Consider the following 21,227-nt stretch of genomic DNA (forward strand, 5'->3'; position numbering starts at 1 on the left):
TTCAAAGCAAATGCTGAGCGTGGCACCGGAAGATTGGAGGGTGGCCAATGTAACGCCCATTTTTTAAAAAGGCTCCAGGGGAGATCCGGGAAATTATAGACCGGTGAGTCTGACGTCGGTGCCGGGGAAAATGGTAGAGGCTATTATCAAAAACAAAATTACAGAGCACATCCGAGGACATGGATTACTGAGACCAAGTCAGCATGGCTTTTGTGTGGGGAAATCTTGCCTGACCAATTTACTTCAATTCTTTGAAGGAGTGAACAAACATGTGGACAAAGGGGAGTCGGTTGATATTGTGTATCTGGATTTTCAAAAGGCATTTGACAAGGTACCGCATGAAAGGCTACAGAGGAAATTGGAGGGTCATGGGATAGGAGGAAATGTCCTATTGTGGATTAAAAACTGGTTGAAGGATAGGAAACAGAGAGTGGGGTTAAATGGGCAGTATTCACAATGGAGAAGGGTAGTTAGTGGGGTTCCTCAGGGGTCCGTGCTAGGATCGCTGCTTTTTAATATATTTATAAATGATTTAGAGATGGGAGTAACTAGCGAGGTAATTAAATTTGCTGATGACACAAAGTTATTCAAAGTCGTTAAATCGCGACAGGATTGTGAAAAATTACAAGAGGACCTTACGAGACTGGGAGACTGGGCGGCTAAATGGCAGATGATGTTTAATGTGAGCAAGTGCAAGGTGATGCATGTGGGAAAAAAGAACCCGAATTATAGCTACGTCATGCAAGGTTCCACGTTAGGAGTTACGGACCAAGAAAGGGATCTGGGTGTCGTCGTCGATAATACACTGAAACCTTCTGCTCAGTGTGCTGCTGCGGCTAAGAAAGCGAATAGAATGTTGGGTATTATCAGGAAAGGTATGGAAAACAGGTGTGAGGATGTTATAATGCCGTTGTATCGCTCCATGGTGCGACCTCACCTTGAGTATTGTGTTCAATTCTGGTCGCCGCATCTCAAGAAAGATATAGTAGAATTGGAAAAGGTGCAGCGAAGGGCGACTAAAATGATAGCGGGGATGGGACGACTTCCCTATGAAGAAAGACTAAGGAGGCTAGGGCTATATAGCTTGGAGAAGAGACGGCTGAGGGGAGACATGATAGAGGTATATAAAATAATGAGTGGAGTGGAACAGGTGGATGTGAAGCGTCTGTTCACGCTTTCCAAAAATACTAGGACTAGGGGGCATGCGATGAAACTACAGTGTAGTAAATTTAAAACAAATCGGAGAAAAGTTTTCTTCACCCAACGTGTAATTAAACTCTGGAATTCGTTGCCGGAGAAAGTGGTGAAGGCGGTTAGCTTAGCAGAGTTTAAAAAGGAGTTGGACGGTTTCCTAAAGGACAAGTCCATAAACCGCTACTAAACGGACTTGGAAAACTCCAAAATTCCAGGAATAACATGTATAGAATGTTTGTACGTTTGGGAAGCTTGCCAGGTGCCCTTGGCCTGGATTGGCCGCTGTCGTGGACAGGATGCTGGGCTCGATGGACCCTTGGTCTTTTCCCAGTATGGCATTACTTATGTACTAACTATAATCATTTCAAAATATGGCTGTTCATCTGATTTTCTTGCTTAAGAAAAAAATGACAGTACTTATTTCTGCATTGGCTTCCCATTGAAGCTAGGCTACAATTTAATTTTTTTCTGTATAAAATTTTGTTTGGACTAGCTCCGTTTTATATATGTGAGATCAGCAGTTAGCAAGTCAAGCATAATTAGAGACTGGATTGAAACAGCAATTAAGTATACTATTCATAACAGAAATGTGGCTGCAAATGCGAGACGACCTAGTACTGCTTGACTTATGGCCACCGGGATATAAAATAACACAGATCAACAGAACTAAAAAGAAAGGAGGCGGGGGTCACCTTAATATACAAATCCTTCTTTATAGTAGAAACCATAGCTGAACATATATCCCCTGCAATTGAAATCATGGCATGCAAAAATTACAGACTCGACATTAACTCATAAACTATGTGGTATACTTTTCTACCGCCTGCCTGGAAGATGGTCCAATGCTCAAGATGACGTCATGGACTTCGTATCAAACATATGCACAAACTTCTCGAATGTCCTTCTACTAGGTGATACCAATCTACACCTAGACAAGCAACATGATGCCAACACCAAGCTTCTAACAAACTTCCTGAACCAATGGAACATCAAAATGGCACCGGCCACTTCATCTCATGTAAAAGATTACCAATTAGACATACAAGACCCTTGGTAGCAGTATAGGTAGGGAAAGAAGCAAGGGAGAGCAGGGCGAAGGAGAGAGTGAAGGGCTGCCTGTGTGCATGCTTGGCGAGCGGGGCGGGGCTCTAGAAATGCCACAGTGGGACGGGTTCTACACAGCTCTCTTCAGTCAACCAGCAGCTGTTATTTTAGTGGTAATGGGAAAGAAACAGCAATACTGGCAGCTCCTGACCACCCATAAAAAACTTTCAGCGTTAAGGTAGGCAGTCTTTTCTGTGCATCACTAGGAAAATGGCTGTGCATCACTTGAAAAGCAATTCTGAATAGTGATTAGCTCAATATAATAAACTTTGCATACAATTTTCATTAGCTGCTCCCGTGACGGGAAAAGAGCTCGCGGAACCCTTTTGTGCATGTCTTGCTGAACTCCATGCTCGCTAAACCGGCTCAAACCAGTGTAAAAACCATGTTGCTGGCTTATTAAGTTGTGCATCTGGGTGTCGGTTTCCCTTCATTACAAGGCAAAAAAAAAAGGATGAAAATGTTGGAGCTTTGTTTGCCTTTAAAGCAGCAAGATTAGGAAAGGACATATGTAATAAAGCTCTACAGAGTGGAGGAGTGGCCTAGTGGTTAGGGTGGTGGACTTTGGTCCTGGGGAACTGAGGAACTGAATTTGATTCCCGACACAGGCAGCTCCTTGTGATTCTGGGCAAGTCACTTAACCCTCCATTGCCTGCCGCATTGAGCCTGCCATGAGTGGGAAAGCACGGGGTAGAAATGTAACAAAAAAAAAATAAAAAATATTAACTATCAGGATTTCAGGAGGAGGATCAAAACTATTTTGTTCCATAAATATATGTTGTATAAAGGAATAGAAAAAGGGGATAACACAATTTGAAACTGATTAGTATTAATCAATGATTAGGTTTCACTTTTACAGCTGTTGATTTTACTAGTAAACTTGGTGTTTTTATTATGTAATTCCCAGTTATTGTCCTGGTCTCTTTGATTGTGATCCACTTAGAATTGAGGCGGTGCAAGTGGAATACAAATTCTGATGTTATTTTATATTACATTTGCGTAAAAGTAATATATTAGTTAGTAATACATTACTACTTAACACTGGTTATAAAATAATGTACCTTCACATTACATCAGCCCCAGGACCAGGTCTAAATGTACATGTAAGTGACCACACTGTAGCTACGACGTTGGCAAGATCTGTACTGATCTTTATAAAAATAACCTCAACAGGTGCCAACTTGGTCTCCCAATCTAAGCAAACTGTTACAGAATTACCCTCTACACAGTCTAGGTGAGAACTTTAAATTGTCATTAGTGTATAATGGGAGGAATAAGAATGCAGTGAGAAGGGGACAAACATTTTAAAAATGACAGTAATGAGGACAGAGACAGGGAATATGTACAGGGTGCATTGCAGCATCTGAAGCGGATGAAGGGAATGTTTGATGGCTTCCTCACCAAATTACTACAATAAACCAAGTGAGAAATAAAAGAGTCAGAAGAAATATACAAAAGGCTAAATACTGGAGCCTTCATAAACCATTAAAAAACAAATTGTGAGCTTTATGACTACACAGAAGAGGATGGATGAGGAACACTGGATTTCATAGAGGGTGGATCCTTGATGAGAATGGAAGGAGTAAGAAGAAATGGTTTACAAGGCTGCATAAACAAATCCCAACGGGATGGACTTACTGTGGACACTTGGAAGATTCCATTGCTGTTCTCTGTCATGTTGGCAAGTTTGGCAACCCAGCCAAACTGTTCATTGAGCCGATCGAAGATGCTGGTGGTATTTAACATCTCCTCTTGGAATTTCTGTAGCAGGTCGTCATACAGACCCGTGAATTTCTCAGCCAGTCTCATGGAATCTTCAAACTGCTCTTGCAGTTCTCTCTGCAAACTTCCTTTCCCAGAGCAGTCTTTCAAGGGTCAAAAAAAGAGAAATTGGTGGGATTACAATACAGCAAATTAACTGGCACACCATACACTAAAATTCAGCTTGCTCCCTAAACAGTTTCATATAGACAATACTTTCAATGTTCTATTCTAAATTGACCACCAGTAGCCCTGTTTTCATCCTCCTTGAAATCCAGCTATAGAACCAAAATAAAATCCTGTATGTTACAGCACAGAGAACTACCCTGTTTGAAAGGACAGCCTACCCCCTCCCCTTGTATATTGTCAAATGAAACATTTTTCTGATCTGCCCTTTAAAACTATGCATCCAGTCTGGCATGTCAGGCATTTACAAAATGCACCTTATTCCTATCATACATGCTTTAAAACGATGCACAAATGCAGGGCCGGTTTTAGACATGGTGGGGCCCAGGGCAGAAATTGAGGACGCCCTTGATCCGCCCTCCACCCAATCTCTCCACCTGCATTGGTACTAAATGATCCAGGCATCTCTTCCCCTTTTCCCTACTACAGTCCGTCTCGCTCCCTTCCCCTCAGCTTGCGGACTTCTTTAAAATTTTTATTTCCCTTCTCAGAGGGGCCCCGGCGAAGCTTTCCCTCTCTGCCTCGATCCACCCAGGCAGAAACTAGAAAACTGTGTCAGAGGGGGGCAGATCGCAGCAGACAGGGAAAGCTTCAGAGGCAGCTGTAGGCAGCTTGTAAAAATGACTGCCATGCTGGGGTCCCTATGAGAAGGGAAATAATTTTTTTTTTAAAAAGGTGGTCAGGAAGGGAGGTCACAGACTGTGGTGGGGAGAAGGGGAAGAGATGCTTGGACTGTAGTGCCCCCTTGAGCTGTAGGGCTCAGGGCAGCTGCCCTGTTTGCCCGCCCTCCCCCCACCCCCAGCGTTGGCCCTGCACAAATGAGTTCTTGCATATAGCCTGCTCTAGTGTCTTATACTGTGTATCTCTTTATAAATCAGCACGAGGACATTTCAGTGCCATGCAATTTTTCTAACAACTCATTAGCAATGTCTACTTTTGTTAGCTATTGTGCTATTCATGATCGTTGCCATAAACAAAGTTGCCAGATACTTTTAGCAAATACTACAGGATCCTATTTTCAAAAGTATTTTGACAAAGAGAACAATTCAGAAAAAAATGCAAAAAAAGGGCTGTAAAACAAACAAACAACAGAATTGAAATAGAGACCCCCTCACTCTCTGTTCAAGGAAACCAGACTCTATAAACAGTGCAATACTGGTAAAAAAAAAAAAAAAAAGAGAGACAGAAATGCATTTTTTCCTGTACATTTTACAAAGCAGGTACATCTCAGTCTTTATAAAGTATTAAATAAAATGTTCTACCTTTGTTGTCTCTTGATGTTACATAGTCACTGGGTCGCAGGTGGCAGATGAGATAGATGGCTTTCACTTGTGACCTTTAGCACTATTTTTATTCTTCTTTCCTGTTTTATTTCTGACTTTTTTCTTATAATGTCAACTGCCTTGTTGCAACAATATACATAAATATAATGAACCACCTCTATACATATTCTGATGTGTGGAGCCCCATTTTACATAGAATTGAGACATCTAGGTTGGACATGCTGAATTCTAGTGGTATTTTAGAAACGAATCTGCTGACTTAGAACTTTTTCTAAAATAATGCAGGAATGCACATGCAGGAGGAGCAGCCATTTTACAAATAAACACAGAGAAAAAAAATCAGAGGAGGAAACACAACAACTTATAAATATAAGTGCCAACACAAATGCAAGGTTTAAGTATAGACAGTTACATATGTCTATCAACAACACAACAGCAGCAGTGTGCAAGGTTTAAGTATAGATAGTTACATATGTCTATCAACAACACAACAGCAGCAGTGATCCAGGGAAAGAAGAGCCGGCAAAAGCTCATCTGAGCAGCACCCCATTAGAAACATCTACGTGCATGCATTTACACCAACGAAAACGTGTAAATTCCAGCGCATAGATTTAGTCGCACTGGGTCATCCTATATAATAATTGTCACCTCCAACAGGATGTGCCTGGGACCGTGCCTGCCGGAAGTGGTCTGCTAGGCAGGCACGCACTGACGTCAGTGACTGACGTCAATGACAGACAATTTGGCAAAGCAAAACAATCTGAGTGCTGGCCATTAGGACACAGGGTTGACAGGAGAGTTTTAAAAGACTGAAGGAACCGAAAGTGTTAAATGGGGGGAGTGGGGGAGTTCTGAAAGACATGAACATTTGGGACAGGAAAACAAACAATCTGAATGCTGGCCATTAGCACACAGGGTAGATAGGAGAGTTTTAAAAGACTGAAAGAAACGAAAGTGTTAAACTGGAGAAGGGGGGGGGGGGGTTGTGAACGACTGAAAGACATGCAAATTTGGGACAGGAAAACAATCTCAATGCTGGCCTTTAGCACACAGGGTACATAGGAGAGTTTTAAAAGACTGAAGGAACCGAAAGTGTTGGGGGAGGGGGGGGGTGGGCAAGTTCTGAATGAATGAAAGAAATGAAAATTTACGAGAGGAATACAATCTGAATGCCGGGCATTTGGACACAGGGTAGATAGGACACTTTAAAAAAAAATGAAGGACGTGAAAGTGTTATATCTTGGGGAAGGGGTGAGGAGGAAAGCGGTGGGGTATCCGGATACTGGGCGTTAGGGCCACGGGGGTACATAGACTTTTGAAAGCCTTAAGGAACCCAAAGTGTGGGAAGGAGGAGGAAAAGGAGGGGCGGGAACGGGGTGAGGGGGCCCTGCCACACACTCTCATTCTCACACACACATTGTCACACAGACAGTCTCACTCTGTCACACACCCGCACATTCACTCTGGCTCTCTCTCTCAAACATACACACTCCCAGGAAAACCTTGCTAGCGCCCGTTTCATTCGTTCCAGAAACGGGCCTTTTTTTACTAGTATTATATAACTAGGTGCATAAATTTCAGAATGCCCATGAAATGTCCATTTCCCCGCCCATAACCATGCCCCTTTTTGCCTGCACACGTTAGAAGTTCGGCACACATCATTACAGAATACACTTAGCAAGTTGTGCGCCTAAATTCTAATCAGTGCCAATTAGTGCTCATTATTATGTTAAGTGCTCTTAGCGCTCATTAGTGTGTTAAATTACGCGTATTGTTAAAGAAGCCGCACCGATTTTGGCGCCAATCTCTAGGCGCACTACACAGAATATGGGGGTTACTGCCTGAGCCCTTACCGCCACCTATTTTGAAGGCAGTAAGGGCTCACACGCTAACCTGGCGGTAATCGGGCAGCACTGTGGCCGCGCAGTTGATTACTGCCGGGTATGCTCCTCACAGTAGAAAACAGAAAATTATTTTCTAATGCTAGAAATGGCGAGCACCAAAAGTAGAACTACTGCCAGACGCTCCCTTATGGCATGGTGTCTAGGTACGTTTCAGTGGTACAGGCCCTTTATGGAAGTAAATGTAAAATAAAGCCACAGACATCTTATGCATTCTTATATTTTTTCCCAGAAGATGTACCAGAGGCGTAGCTAGACCTCGATTTGGGGTGGCACATTTTGCTTTCCGCCCTCGACAAACAACCCCACATACCTGGGCTGGCAGGGGGGTCCCCAAGCCCCACCAGCAGAAGCCTTCCTCTGGTGATAATCTGCATTCGCTGCCTGCCCTGCTTTCCCGCCTCAGCACGCATGCTCAGTTTTAGTGAAATTGAGCATGTGCAAAGCTCACGCGCGCTCAATTTCATTAAAACTGAGCAAGTGCGCAAGGGAGGGGGAAGCAGGGCAGGCAGCACTGCTGCCAATATCACCACAAGAAACCAGCAGTCTTTGGGGGGGGGGGGGGGTCCAAACAGGCCTCCGAGCCACCCCTGTGGCAATACCACTAAGGAATCACCAGCTGAACACTCAGTTAATGAATACTTAGAGCATGTTAAACTTAACTCAAGCAGGAGGTGGAAATTATGTTCCACCACTACAACAGGTGTTGGAACAGAGTGAGGTTCTAAGCAATACCAACATCCCTGAGCCTGGTAAAGATCCCATGCTCTCACAATTTTATAGGCCCATTTCACAACTGAATTTAGATACGAAACTGCTGACACAAATCTTATCTGAAACTTACAGGATACATCCCTCAACCAGTTGAGAAACACCAAGTGGGCTTTGTGAAAGGCAGGCAAGCAATCCTGAACGTCTTTAAAGTGTTGGCTGCTTTAGAGAATTGCCAACGAGATTGGGAATTAAGCCTGTTTGATAACAAAAAAAGAAAACAAACAAAACAAAAGCTTTTGACAGAGTGAGTTCGTCCTATTTCAGGTTCTCCCAAGGTATGGAACTGAAGGTACTTTTCTGAGAGCAATACAAATGTTATACACCAATCCCAAAGCAACAGTTTTGGTTAACTGGGAAAGAACGTTTCTTTTTAACCTTGAGAAGGGGTAATAGGCAGGGGTGCCCTCCTGCACCTGCTGTTCATTCTATGTCTTGACCTATTTCTCCAAGCTGTAAGGGAAGATGTGCAGGTGACAGCAGTGCATAATTGGGAAGACTGTAGTTAAAAGCCTTATCTTTGCCAAAGACATTCTATACTGCTAGCACATGCACAAAAAACACTGCCCCATGTCTTTCAAAAATGTGAAGCCTCCTGAGTAGTGTCAGGATTGAAATTAAACCTATTAAATCAGAGATGCAGGAAAGCAGGGAGGGCATTTTCCCTTTGTGTTGAGCCAGGGGCCTAAAGTATCTGGGTCTGAAGAGTCCAGTGGAGCTATAGACCCTGTTTCAACTAAACATACTACCCTGCTGAGTGAAACTCAAGAGAAATTGGCTGTTTGGCAGACATTTCCTTTATCACTACCGGATACAGGTAATGGGATTCGAAATATTGCCTTTGTGTGGTACAATCAAAGCAGTTTACATTTATTATATGCAGGTACTCTCTGTTCCTAATGGGCTCACAACCTAAGAATTGTATCTGGGGCAATGGAGGGTTAAGTGACTTACCCACAGTCACAAGGAGCTGCAGTGGGAATCAAAACCAACTAACCACTAGGCTACTCCTTCTATAGCATGATCATGGATTGTGATACCCAAGTGGCTACATGTCCTTCAGATAACTAGAAAATGTAACTATATCTTAGAGAAATATCTGTGGCATTAGGAAGAAAGCAAAAATACCACTGCAAGTATTAATGAAAACTAAAATCAAGGGAGGATTGGGGATCCCAGGGCACTATAGCTTGGAATGAGGAATCTCATTGACTGGCTCAAAAAGATACCAAGCACTTCTCAGCAATGGAGCTAGAAAAAAAAAAAGTATCAGTGAGCCACTTTACACCAGTTTTGTTTTGTATGGCTAATTTCCTAAAAGAAAAGTCCAGAAGCCATTATTAAGATGGACTTGGGGAAAATCCACAGCATATTTCTAGGATAAGCAGCATAAAATGTGTTGTACTGCTTGGGGATTGTGCCAGGAACTTGTACCCTGAAATGGCCATTGTTGGAAGCAGGATGCTGGGCTTGATGGACCTTCAGTCTGTCCTAGTATGGCAACACTTATGTTCTAATGCCAAAGTACATAGGACGAAAAATTGGTTGAAAAACCATGGGTCTAATTCAAAATGACTCCAGTGAGTAGGACGGGATATTTAGTAGCACTTATTGGGGCACTGCCGCTGAATATCCTCTCCAACTCTCATGCCAATCCCCAGTTAGTGATGGGACGGTCCGGGAGTGGAGTCAAGAGTTATGTAGGCAACGGTGATATTCACTGCTGCTGCCCACACAGTTAACCGGACCAAGTTGGAACTCTTAAACAGCAGTCTTAAATTAAACTTTGTCCAGTTAACTATGCAGGTACAAGACCAAATATTGGCCATATAGGCAGAGTATTGCTGTCATGCAGCTTTTTCTTTTCTTTATATATAAAGAGCTCTTCTTGTCTCCAATCCACTCCATTTCCCCCAGTTGGGCAAACTGGATGGACAGTGCAGGTCTTTTTCTGCCGTCATCTACTATGTTACTATGTTACCCACATAACTACTAGGTGCCACCAAAGAGTCAGATATTCAGGACCAGCATTGGGAACCACTGCTCTACACTATGGAACCAAATCCCAACAGGAACCTTTGGCGAGTCTACCGAAGGACATTTTTTTGAGACATCTATTCATTTTTAAGGACATTGGCTTTTGACCCCTGAGGCATGTTGTGCCTGTGTCAGGTGTCTTATTAAAGATTGTACCATTGTTCCAGCCTTGGAGGCCCTTTTGTGCTTTTCTTGTCTTGATTTGTGTAATTTTGGACCATCTCTTTTGTTACTTGCCTGGATATGGCCCATCACGTTTAGCCAGAAAGTCTCCACCAGCTGCATATTGATCTTCATGTGTTGGATAACCCCATAAGACTTGTGGCAAAGGGTGTATGAAATTGCTTAGATGTGATCCTCAGCAGTTACACCTTTAGGGTCAAGTCAAGGAAAATATGGAGTTCTCTCCACTATTGCAAAGCAGAGCCTTTCAAAGTTTGGAGCACAAAGGGATAAAATTTGTTTCATATTGTCGATGCTCAGGTTCAGATACATTCTTTCAGACTTTGATGTCAGAATAAAACATCTGTAAGGAAGATTTCTTTGCTTACTTGCAATTACACCATTATGTGGCAGGGTTGGAGGCTCTTTGATTTAAGAGAAAAATATATTTAACAAGTTAATAAAGCCTTGCAACTAGAATCTCAGGTGAGTCCAAGTTGGCCACTGTCCGGAACGGCCACATCATATCCTATCATAAAATTTGGGATTCCTATAGAACATGGACCTTGCAGCCAAATTCTTCAGCATTACCGCCTTTTTCACCAAAACTCTAGGGGGTGTAGGTGGGGGAGGGAGTATTGTTGGAGGGTAGGTGAGAGTTGTGTATCTGATGGGTGGGGGGGGGGGGTTCTTTTCAGCATTCATGCCCTATCTTTGGGTGACAACTTGTTGCTGTTGTACTTGTGATTTTGTTTTTGTTATACTAATTTAAATAAACTTAAAAAAAAAGATTTTCAGGTGACGACCCATATTGTGGGCTTCTACAGATTATGGAGAGATGGCTAGGAAGTACATCAGCGATCTCAACTGTAATATACAGACTGTTTAATGGGAACGAGAGGTACCACACATGGTATGATACTATGACAAATGCAATATAAAATTCTCCAGAGAGCATACATAATCACCTCACCAGGCCTTCAAGGATAAATTGACAGATGCAGCTGACTGTACTAAAAAAGGAGCAGCACAAGTCATGTTAGGCCATATTTTGGGCAATGCCTTCATACGGAATCCTTCTGGCAAAGATTTTTCCAGCATCTGTAGGGCCTCTTGGATAAACTTCCAAATCCTTCTTTGATGATTTTGGGGGATTCCCTAGGCTGGGAAAAGAGCAGCCTTGCTCAGAAAATGTATCTTAAATTGGATGCTACCAGATATACCATTGGTAGTTCAGTGGCACACTCAGCTGATACAGTTTTTGACCACGGAAAGAATGGACATAGATGAGCTGAAGCCAGAAAGTGGAGGAAATTTCATCAGGACATGGGAACCATTTTGGAATTCCTTACTGCATAAAGCGAGAAGTGCTGTGTTGAATAAGTAGGTGTGCTGGTGACAGGCCAAGCATCTATTATGCTTCTTTGTTAGTAAGAGAGGTGTAGTTGCAGGGAACATTTTAGACCAAGTAGACCAGTTGGCTGTCAGTACTTCTGGTATCAATGATGCTGACCATATTGAGATCCACAAAGACAAGAACTATGGCAAAAGAAAGCTACAAGCTAGAGAATGACACGGGGACAAAATCTGTCTCCGTCCCCACCCCATCCCCATAGGCTCTGATCTCATCTGCAGAAGCGTTCGAACAATTAAAATTTTATATTTAAATCTTTTTATTAAAAGTATAAAAAGGAACAATATGCTGTGCAGCTATTGTGTATAAATTACAAATAGAAAACAATAAATAACAGTGAGCAGCTATAATTACCCTCCTCACCATCACCCTCTACTCTTCCAACCCCAACAACAGCTGATATCTACTACCCCAAGGAATCCTAATCCACCCTGTTAAAATGTCCAGGGGTACAAAATACAACCTGTTCTGTATAACCTAGAGGGGAGAAATATGCCTTAAGAAGCATTGTTATGATTTTTTTTAAATCTGTGGATTAATAAGAAGTCATCAACAATCTCAGGATTCAGTCTAGCTCTCTCAGGATTCATAAACCGCTACTAAACTGACTTGGAAAAATCCAAAATCCCAGGAATAACATGTATAGAATGTTTGTACGTTTGGGAAGCTTGCCAGGTGCCCTTGGCCTGGATTGGCCGCTGTCGTGGACAAGATGCTGGGCTCGATGGACCCTTGGTCTTTTCCCAGTATGGCATTACTTATGTCTTCTACAGTCCTTCTGGCAATAGAAGATGGCTTCTTAAAAGATGTGCTGGTAGCAGGATGTACAGGATCCCCCATGCAAATTTTGTGGCCAGAATGTTAGCTTGTTTTTCCAAAAAAATCAAAACAACATTGTCTGCATCACTCAAACTTAAATAACAGTCCAGTTCATTAACAGGCTTCAAATTAGAAAATGACACGGGGACAAAGTTTGTCCCCGTGGGTTCTGTCCCCGTCCCATTCTCTACGACAAGCTAGCCTTGGCATGAAAGTGCTCAAGATTCTTATCTACTGTACAGATCACCACTTCTCATGCTGAGCACTTACACATACTATATGATGACGGCCAGGAGAAAGGTACAAGTTGGAAAGTCTGGTTTATGGTAAACCCTTATTTCTTGAACACAGGTCAGAAACATGTTTTCAGTCTGTCCTCCTTTTGCTACTCACCTACAGACAGGATCTCTTTGCATTTTTCACATTTCTCCCTCATTTTGAGGCAACCAGCAGAATTGCGACGGAGTTCCCGGCATACCATCCGATTGTCAGTAGCATTTTCATTTTCTGGAAAATATAATATAATTTATCTAGTTATTTATGCTTATCTATTTACTTAACACTCATATATGCTCAAGATGATTTATAAAAGAAAACAAGTTACAATAAAATCATAATAATTAAAAAACAAACAAACCATAGGAGCAATACTTGGGCAGCCACAGAACACAAAGTTAGATGGATGATGTATGTGTGTTCTCAGTCAGACTATGCCTTCAGATCTTAACAATAAAAATGCCAGCATAACTTTGTATGGGCAACTTATCAATATAAAATTTCTAATGTTCAGAGTTGAACACCTAAGTTAGATGGATACCGGCTGAATGTTGCTGTTCAAGATAAACTTTGTCCCACCCTGCTTTGAACACAAATGTTGGCCATGTAATGACTAGTACAACCAAAATCTAAGTGCCAGGATTGTTTTATTGTTGTTTTGTTTTTAGAATGACCATTATGCAGTCAACACCTGCTGCCAACTGCAAAAATGTTTTTTTTGACACCCAATGAAACTGCATGTAAATACCTTTAAAACAAATAGGAGGAAATATTTTTTCACTCAAAGAATAGTTAAGCTCTGGAACTCATTGCTGGAGGATGTGGTAACAGCAATGAGCGTATCTGGGTTTAAAACAAGTTTAGACAAGTTCCTGGAGGAAAAATTAATAATCTGTTATTGAGATGGATATGAGGGAAGGTACTGCTTGCCCTGGGATTAGTAGCATGGAATATTGCTACTAATTGGGTTTCTGCCAAGCTCTCTTGAGCCCTACACAGGACAAGAGTATTCTTATAGAGCTGTACTATCAACTGCTAGAACAGAACGATCAGATAGATGGAAGAAATGTTTACAGAATTTAGGAAAACTGGCAAGTTGGGTAACAGTATAATAATGGCTGATTTCAATTACCCTGGAATCCAAAAAAATATACAAAAAGGGAAAGAATGGAATCAAAAACAAAAACTTCTACACAATTTTGGAATTACCAAAATTACAAAAAAATAGTGGAGAAAGAAAGACTTTAGTCAATAGAAGCCATACCACTGCAACATATAACTATTAGAGAGCATACCTTTTAGACAACTATAGGTCAGAAAAAAAAATTCCACAATCAGCAAAGATATATCAAAAAGAAAGGCAAATACGAAAGAGATGTGAAATATTTAGAAAAAAAAATACTGCAAACAAGTCTCAAAAAAATAGAGCTGACTAATGGACTCAAGAGCAATTTTCAGTGTTGGATAATTGCTGTAGACCTATGTTTTCTGTTACATAATGGTTTTGAAACGGTTTTAAATTCATTAGTCATACTGTAATTATTTTTCATACTGATGACTTCTTCTTTTAACTAGTTCTTATTTGCATACATGCAAGTTCCTTTTTAAAATACATATATTCCTTTCATTTTCTTCCTTATACTCATCATGGCTGTAAGGAAAGAAGTGGAGAGGAGATGGGGTAAGCTGAATCTGAGCTTTACATCTGTTAAGGCGGGGACTACTTTGAAATACAACACTGCTGTATGTTACCTGCAAAGACATCCTCTATGTTCAGCCATGGTGATGGTCTTCTGATAAACTGTTGTACATTCTCCATCATCCTCTGGGTCATTTCAAACAGATTGCGAAAGGGACCATGGAAATCTCTCTGGAAGAAGGATGGCCTCTCCCTTCTATTAAAACTAGACTCTGCAAAGGGGAAGTGGGGACGTGGAAAAGAGAATGGTACCCTCATAGATTCCTGGAAACCCCCCATGAAAGGTGATTTGAAGAACAGGGACTGCATGTTCTGAATGGTCTTCATGCTGTCTTGGAAGACGTTATCAACGCCATCCTCCATCATGCCGTAGCTCTCTTCCAGGTCTTCAAATCGCTCCTCCTGCTGCTTGTCTTCTTCTGTTAGAGAGTCTATTCTTTCTCCGTTCACCCAAATGGAGAAGGGAGAGGATCGGTTCAGAAAGTCTTCAAACTTACAGAAAAAGGAAAAATACAAAAATACATACATATATGTAAAAAAAATTTATATTTATTCATACAACAGTTATCAAACTACAATAAATTCCTAAAATGTAATTTTAAAGTGTGCAGGACTTTAACCCCCCCCCCCCCCCCCCCCCCCCAAAAAAAAAAAAAAAATCTATAAAATGGTGCTAAAAATTGTATGCACAAATTTGGGTGCATGCCCAATTTGTCCATGCAATTTAATTGAATAATGAGCCAACTAGCACCAATAATTCGGCCTTAACGGTGTTAACTGCCATCAATTTAAATTTAGACACATATATTTATATGCCCAGATCCCTGTGTAAATTTTACATGTGGCTTCAAAAAGGGGGCACGGCCATGGGAGGATCAGGAATCGGGGGCATTCCCGCTGTTTATATGTGCCGTTATTGAATAAGGAGAATCTGCGCCTAATCTAGGTGTGAGGATTTACACCAGGGTTCAATTGGTGTAAATGCTCACACCTAAAGGTAGTCACAGATACATATAGTAAACATAGTAGATGACGGCACAAAAAGACCTGCACGGTCCATCCAGTCTGTACAAGAAGATAAATTCATATGTGCTACTTTTTTATTTGTACTGTCCTCTTCAGTGCACAGACCATATAAGTCTGGCCAGCCCTATCCCCGCCTCCCAACCACCCACCCCGCCTCCCAACCACCAGCTCTGGCACAAACCCTATAAGTCTGCCCAGCACTATCCCCGCCTCCCAAATACCAGTCCCGCCTCCCACCACCAGCTCTCTGGCACAGACCGTATAAGTCTGCCCAGCACTATCCCCGCCGCCCAACCACCAGCCCCAGCACAGACCGTATAAGTCTGCCCAGCACTAGTCCCGCCTCCCAACCACCAGCCCCAGCCCAGACCGTATAAGTCTGCCCAGCACTAGCCCCGCCTCCCAACCACCAGATCCCTGACCCTAAGCACTATTTTAAAAATGGTGCCTTTGAGTTCCATTTATAGAATAGTGCTAAGTGATATTTTTTTTCAGCACCAATCTTTCAGCGCCATTTATAGAATTTGGTCCTAAACACGGAATTAACTATTACCAGCTATTGTGCAATCTTTATTTATGGGAATCTGTGTGACAGTAGTCTATTTTAGGGTGAAATACATGTGGGAAAATCTTACATGGAGTTGAGAAGGGAGACAAGAAAAAACAGTTTCTGGTACGAATGTCGTACAAATATTTGCTTTGTCTTAAATATGTATCCTATAAAAGTTCCAAGTTATTAAAATCTGAATATATATATATATATATATTTTTTTTTTTGCATTTGTATCCCACATTTTCCCACCTATTTGCAGGCTCAATGTGGCTTACATTATGCCGTAATGGCAAACACCATTTCCAGACTGAGAAATACAAAATGGTATTGCATTAGAGTTCATAAATGATAGAGTAAATTATAGAGTAGGTTAGACAGTAACTTATAAAGTAAGTTAGGCAATTAAATATTGAACTTCATTTCCTCATTAGTGACAGAGTAGCTGAAGCAGTCATGTGTAAAGAGTTCGGTTTTGTCTAGTTTTGGTAGAGTTTCGTTGTCTGGTATTTAGGAAGGATAATTGTGGTATGCCAACTAGTGCACTCGGGGGCTGTATTTTTTGATTAGAAGTAATTCTGTTTAAAAATGATTGTTTAACTTGAATCATTTGAAAATAAGTTGGAATGTAGAAGATAAGAAACAGCTCTAATTAATTTGGTATGTGAAGGGGGAAAGGGGAAAGGGAATAGGACTTATATACCGCCTTTCTGTGGTTTCTCCAACTACATTCAAAGCGGTTTACATATTATATACAGGTACTTATTTGTACCTTGGACAATGGAGGGTTAAGTGACTTGCCCAGAGTCACAAGGAGCTGCAGTGGGAATTGAACCCAATTCCCCAGGATCAGAGTCTGCTGCACTAACCACTAGGCTACTCCTCCAGGGAGAAGTGGAGTAGGAAGGCGAGGGCGGACCGGCAGAGGACTGTTGTGGGAGAAGAGGTCGGGTGGGTTGGGACTGGCTCTCGGAAGGAGGGGGCAACCTGGAACTCGGAGGGAGGGGGGAGAGGGGGGAATGCACCACCTGTAAAAAAAAATGTCAAAACCCTCAATCATTTTGAAAAGTTGGCTCCTATGATTAACCCAGAAATGTATTATTGCTTATGATCATCTTAAAAGCAACTGAGTTACATCTAAACTGTGTGAAGATCAATGCAGTGAAACCATCAGTTAAACAGTTAAATAAATGTTCCAGTTACTTTCAACCTTCTGAGTGTCGTGTGGTTCCTGAGTGGATGAGCTGATGGGACCAAAGTCAGTAAGTGACTGCCATGCCTCTCGAGCCCCTTCTAACCCGGGATAGCAGGACCAGGTTACACATGCACAGGCCATGATGTCATGTAAACTAAAGGCCAGAAGCCTAAAACATCTACATATGCTTCAAATTTTTGTCCCCCCCCTCCCCAAGTAGCCTTGAATTTACCCCCAATAAACATTTTAATGCCAGTTAATATTTAGCAAACACTGAATATCTAGCTCTGTTTGCCAAATGAAGATCCAGATCTCTAGAAATGAGCCCAAAGGAAATACGTTATGGACTTTTAATGTTGATCATAATACTTCTGAGCAATTCCACCAGTTAGGTGTGTATAGCCACTAGTAAGAGAAAAGTGTTTCGTAGATGTCCAAATGTACTTACCCTTCGGCCTACAAGGCCTGAGCCACTCCTGCAAATCTTTGAGTAGAACTTCACACAGTTCTGCTTCAGGCAAGGCTTGCACTCCTCCCACAGGGCCAGCATTGTTTCATTACAGACCTCGTGCCCCTCAGTCAGCTGTTGGTCTGATTCTTTGGCTAATTTCAGAGCATCCTACAAGTAGATGAACACAAAATTTTGTATTACAAGTGGAAAGCTTCCAAATGAAGGATCATCATTTGTACAGAAGATTATATATGGATTAAGTCTGCAAAGACATTTTTAACCAGTGGTTACTTCCTTGTTCAATTTGTCTTCATGTGGCTAAGACTTTTTACTTTAGAATGTGCATACGTAGGGTCCTGTTTACAAAGGCACGCTAGCGTTTTTAGTATGCGCTGACCATGTAGATGGCCATAGGAATATTATGGGCATCTACACGGTTAGCACGCGCTAAAAATGCTAGCGCGCCTTTGCAAACAGGGTCCTTAGCTAAGTTCTATCTTTCTGTACATCACTAAGCATAACTGCTCAGAACTTGGTAGCTGGAAGATTAAACTCAATGGACTGATAGCTTGTTTATAAAAAAGGTGCCACTAAAATCATTCAGACATTTCAGTTAACACAAACATTTATGCTGTAGCAGGGATAATATCTAATTATAAAGTTGGAGCAAAATCTCAAGGTGGGGGCAAAATATCAAATAAGTGTGCTATTATCCCTGCTACAGCAAAAATCACCCAACGCCAAGAAGGACAACCCAAAGCACCGACACCTCAGCGGTGACTTGTTTACACATGAGCCTCACATTCATGGCTCACTTAGCCTCTTCATTGGGTCAGTAACATACTTTGGTTTGCTCTCATAAATAACTTTTATAACCATGCTTTATTTGAAACAGTCAACAAACTTAAATGTATTAATGTAGCTGAGGTGTCAATGCTTTGGGTTAAGTCCTGCTTGGCGTTGGGTAATTGTTTTTGCTGTAGTACTACTACTTAACATTTCTAGAGCGCTACTAGGGTTACGCAGCGCTGTACAAATTAAACAAAGAAGGACAGTCCCTGCTCAAAGGAGCTTACAATCTAAAGAATGAAATGTCAAGTTGGGGCAGTCTAGATTTCCTGGGTAGAGGTGTAGTGGTTAGGTGCCGAAGGCGACATTGAAGAGGTGGGCTTTAAGCAGTGATTTGAAGATTTGAAGATTGTAGCAGGGATAATAGCACACTTAGGGCCCTATTTACTAAGGTGTGTTAGTGTTTTTAGCGCGCCTACACTTAGCGCTCGTGCTAACCATGTAGGCGCCAATAAGGATACTGTAGGCACGTACATGGCTAACACGCATTAAAAACGTTAACACGCCTATAACGCTGCTTAGTAAACAGGGCGCCCTTAATTGATATTTTTCGAACCGTAGCCATTAGGTGAGATTCATTGCCCTCTTTGAACGTACAGTACTATACAATGATCACTGCCATATTCTCACCTCCTTCTTCTTCTTTGTCTCTTCTAACGTGCGTAGGATATCTTGGTGGTCTTTGTCTGTCTGGTCCAATAGGCTTTTCATTCTCTTCACTCCATTCACAGCATTTTCAATCTCTGCATTTATATACCTGCTCCCCTCTGCAGACATTTCTGGAAGAAATGAAAAAAAAAAAAAAAAGAGCCATGGTCAATTGGGTTTGTTTTGTTGCAATAGATGACATTATATGTGCAGAACATAACAGAGAAAATAATGCAGTCTTAAGTTATTCAATGTAATAAAATTTGCTAAGCTTCCACCTACCCCTACTGTAAACTCCATATCCCCAAATAGTCTTAATTGCAACTCTTATTCCAAAGACATTAGTTTGTGTGTTTAGACTAGTGTTAAAGTGGCTCAAACTGACATTTCATGTGCATAAAACACACTTTTACCCAAGTGAAGCACACAGAAAAATTGCATTCCAGGAGAAATCATTATTACTGTATTTTGTCTTCAAGTAAGGCTATCAATTTTTAGCGGAATACTGAACGTATTCCATTACAAAATTAAATCAATTGCATGGCGGGTAATTGTATAAGAAGCAACCTAGTTTTAGGTGGCAAGAATGTGTGTAAATGACGGTATTTTAGTTATTTATACATGTATGTGGATACATGCGTAAGTGACCATTTTCCAGCTACACGGTATTCTGTAAGTATACACCAAGGTGCAATGATGCGTACTTTGCAGGCGGGCATTAAATGTGGAGTTTGAATGGAGCATGAGCATCCTTTTGCAATCTAGACGTGAGTATTCACACCAGTTTTATGGCTGGTGTTAATATCAGGCACCTACAAATTAGAAGAATACATGCCCTTGGATTCTACAAATGATACACAAAATTGTGAGCTATCCTGAGATGCATGCACAACTAAATTGTTTGAATGAGCCAATTAGCACTAATAATTGAGTGCTAACAATTACTGGCATTAATTGGCAACATTTTTGATTTGTGCATGCATCTTGCTAAATACTATTCTATAAAGATCCACACTCAAATATAATAGTGTGCAATTCAAACATAGGTGTGGCATAAGCAGGTCAGGAGTGTTCACTAAGATGTGCGCAGCATTACTGAATACCTGGATCCATGTCTAATTTACGCACTAGGCTTGCACCAGGTTTCAGTTGATATTTTATTTGTTACATTTGTACCCTGTGCTTTCCCACTCATATTGTATATGTTACGTCTGTGGCCGTGACCACCCTCAGACTTACCCTGTTTCTGGGAGTCAGTGGCTGTGCTGGCTTCTGCTTGTCTCTGTCTCTGTCTTAGTTTCTCTCTGGCTCTGTGTGCTGATTGCCCTACTGAACCTCACCTGTGTGGGCTATGCCTTTTCCAAGATGGCTGCCGCCGACTCCTCTATGCCAGCATCCAAGATGGCTCCCGCTGGGCTGACTGCTCTGTGTGTCAAGCCTCTGTTTGGATGCAAGGTGATTGCTGCAGTGTGCCTCTGGTGTGGAAGGGCTTTATTAATCACTTAGAGACTACAGCCCTGGCCTTTGCTTTTCATCTAGGGCCTTGGTGTATAGAGTGCTCTGTACACTGTTTCAGTGTTTGCTCTGTGTGAGTTTCTATGTTTGACTAGATAGCTTAGGCACCGTGTGGCTTGTTAGCCTGTGTATAGCTTTGCTAGTGCTCTGTGTTTGTTTAGACTAGCCAGCTTAGGCACCGTGTGGCTTGTTAGCCTGTGTATAGCTTTGCTAGTGCTCTGTGTTTGTTTAGACTAGCCAGCTTAGGCTCCGTGGGGCTTGTTAGCCTGTGTATAGCTTTGCTAGTGCTCTGTGTTTGTTTAGACTAGCCAGCTTAGGCACCGTGTGGCTTGTTAGCCTGTGTATAGCTTTGCTAGTGCTCTGTGTTTGTTTCCAGTGCATGACTT

The 21,227-nt window shown here is 41.7% G+C and overlaps 1 protein-coding gene across 2 annotated transcripts in view; it reads right to left on the reverse strand.

Annotated features, from left to right (window-relative positions):
• The window catches only part of CLU (clusterin), a 43,604-nt gene that overhangs the window by 3,397 nt on the left and 18,980 nt on the right, over nt 1–21,227 (reverse strand). For both annotated transcript variants that reach the window (XM_030198664.1, XM_030198665.1), the window contains exons 3-7: nt 19,309–19,457; nt 17,827–17,997; nt 14,661–15,099; nt 13,026–13,139; nt 3,937–4,163 (exon numbers count right to left, since the gene is read on the reverse strand). In XM_030198664.1, coding sequence (XP_030054524.1) covers nt 3,937–4,163; nt 13,026–13,139; nt 14,661–15,099; nt 17,827–17,997; nt 19,309–19,457 — 1,100 coding nt within the window. The remainder of the gene's footprint in view (nt 1–3,936; nt 4,164–13,025; nt 13,140–14,660; nt 15,100–17,826; nt 17,998–19,308; nt 19,458–21,227) is intronic.

This window comes from Microcaecilia unicolor, chromosome 3 (assembly GCF_901765095.1).
Source record: "Microcaecilia unicolor chromosome 3, aMicUni1.1, whole genome shotgun sequence".
In the NCBI taxonomy this organism is placed as follows: Eukaryota; Metazoa; Chordata; class Amphibia; order Gymnophiona; family Siphonopidae; genus Microcaecilia; species Microcaecilia unicolor.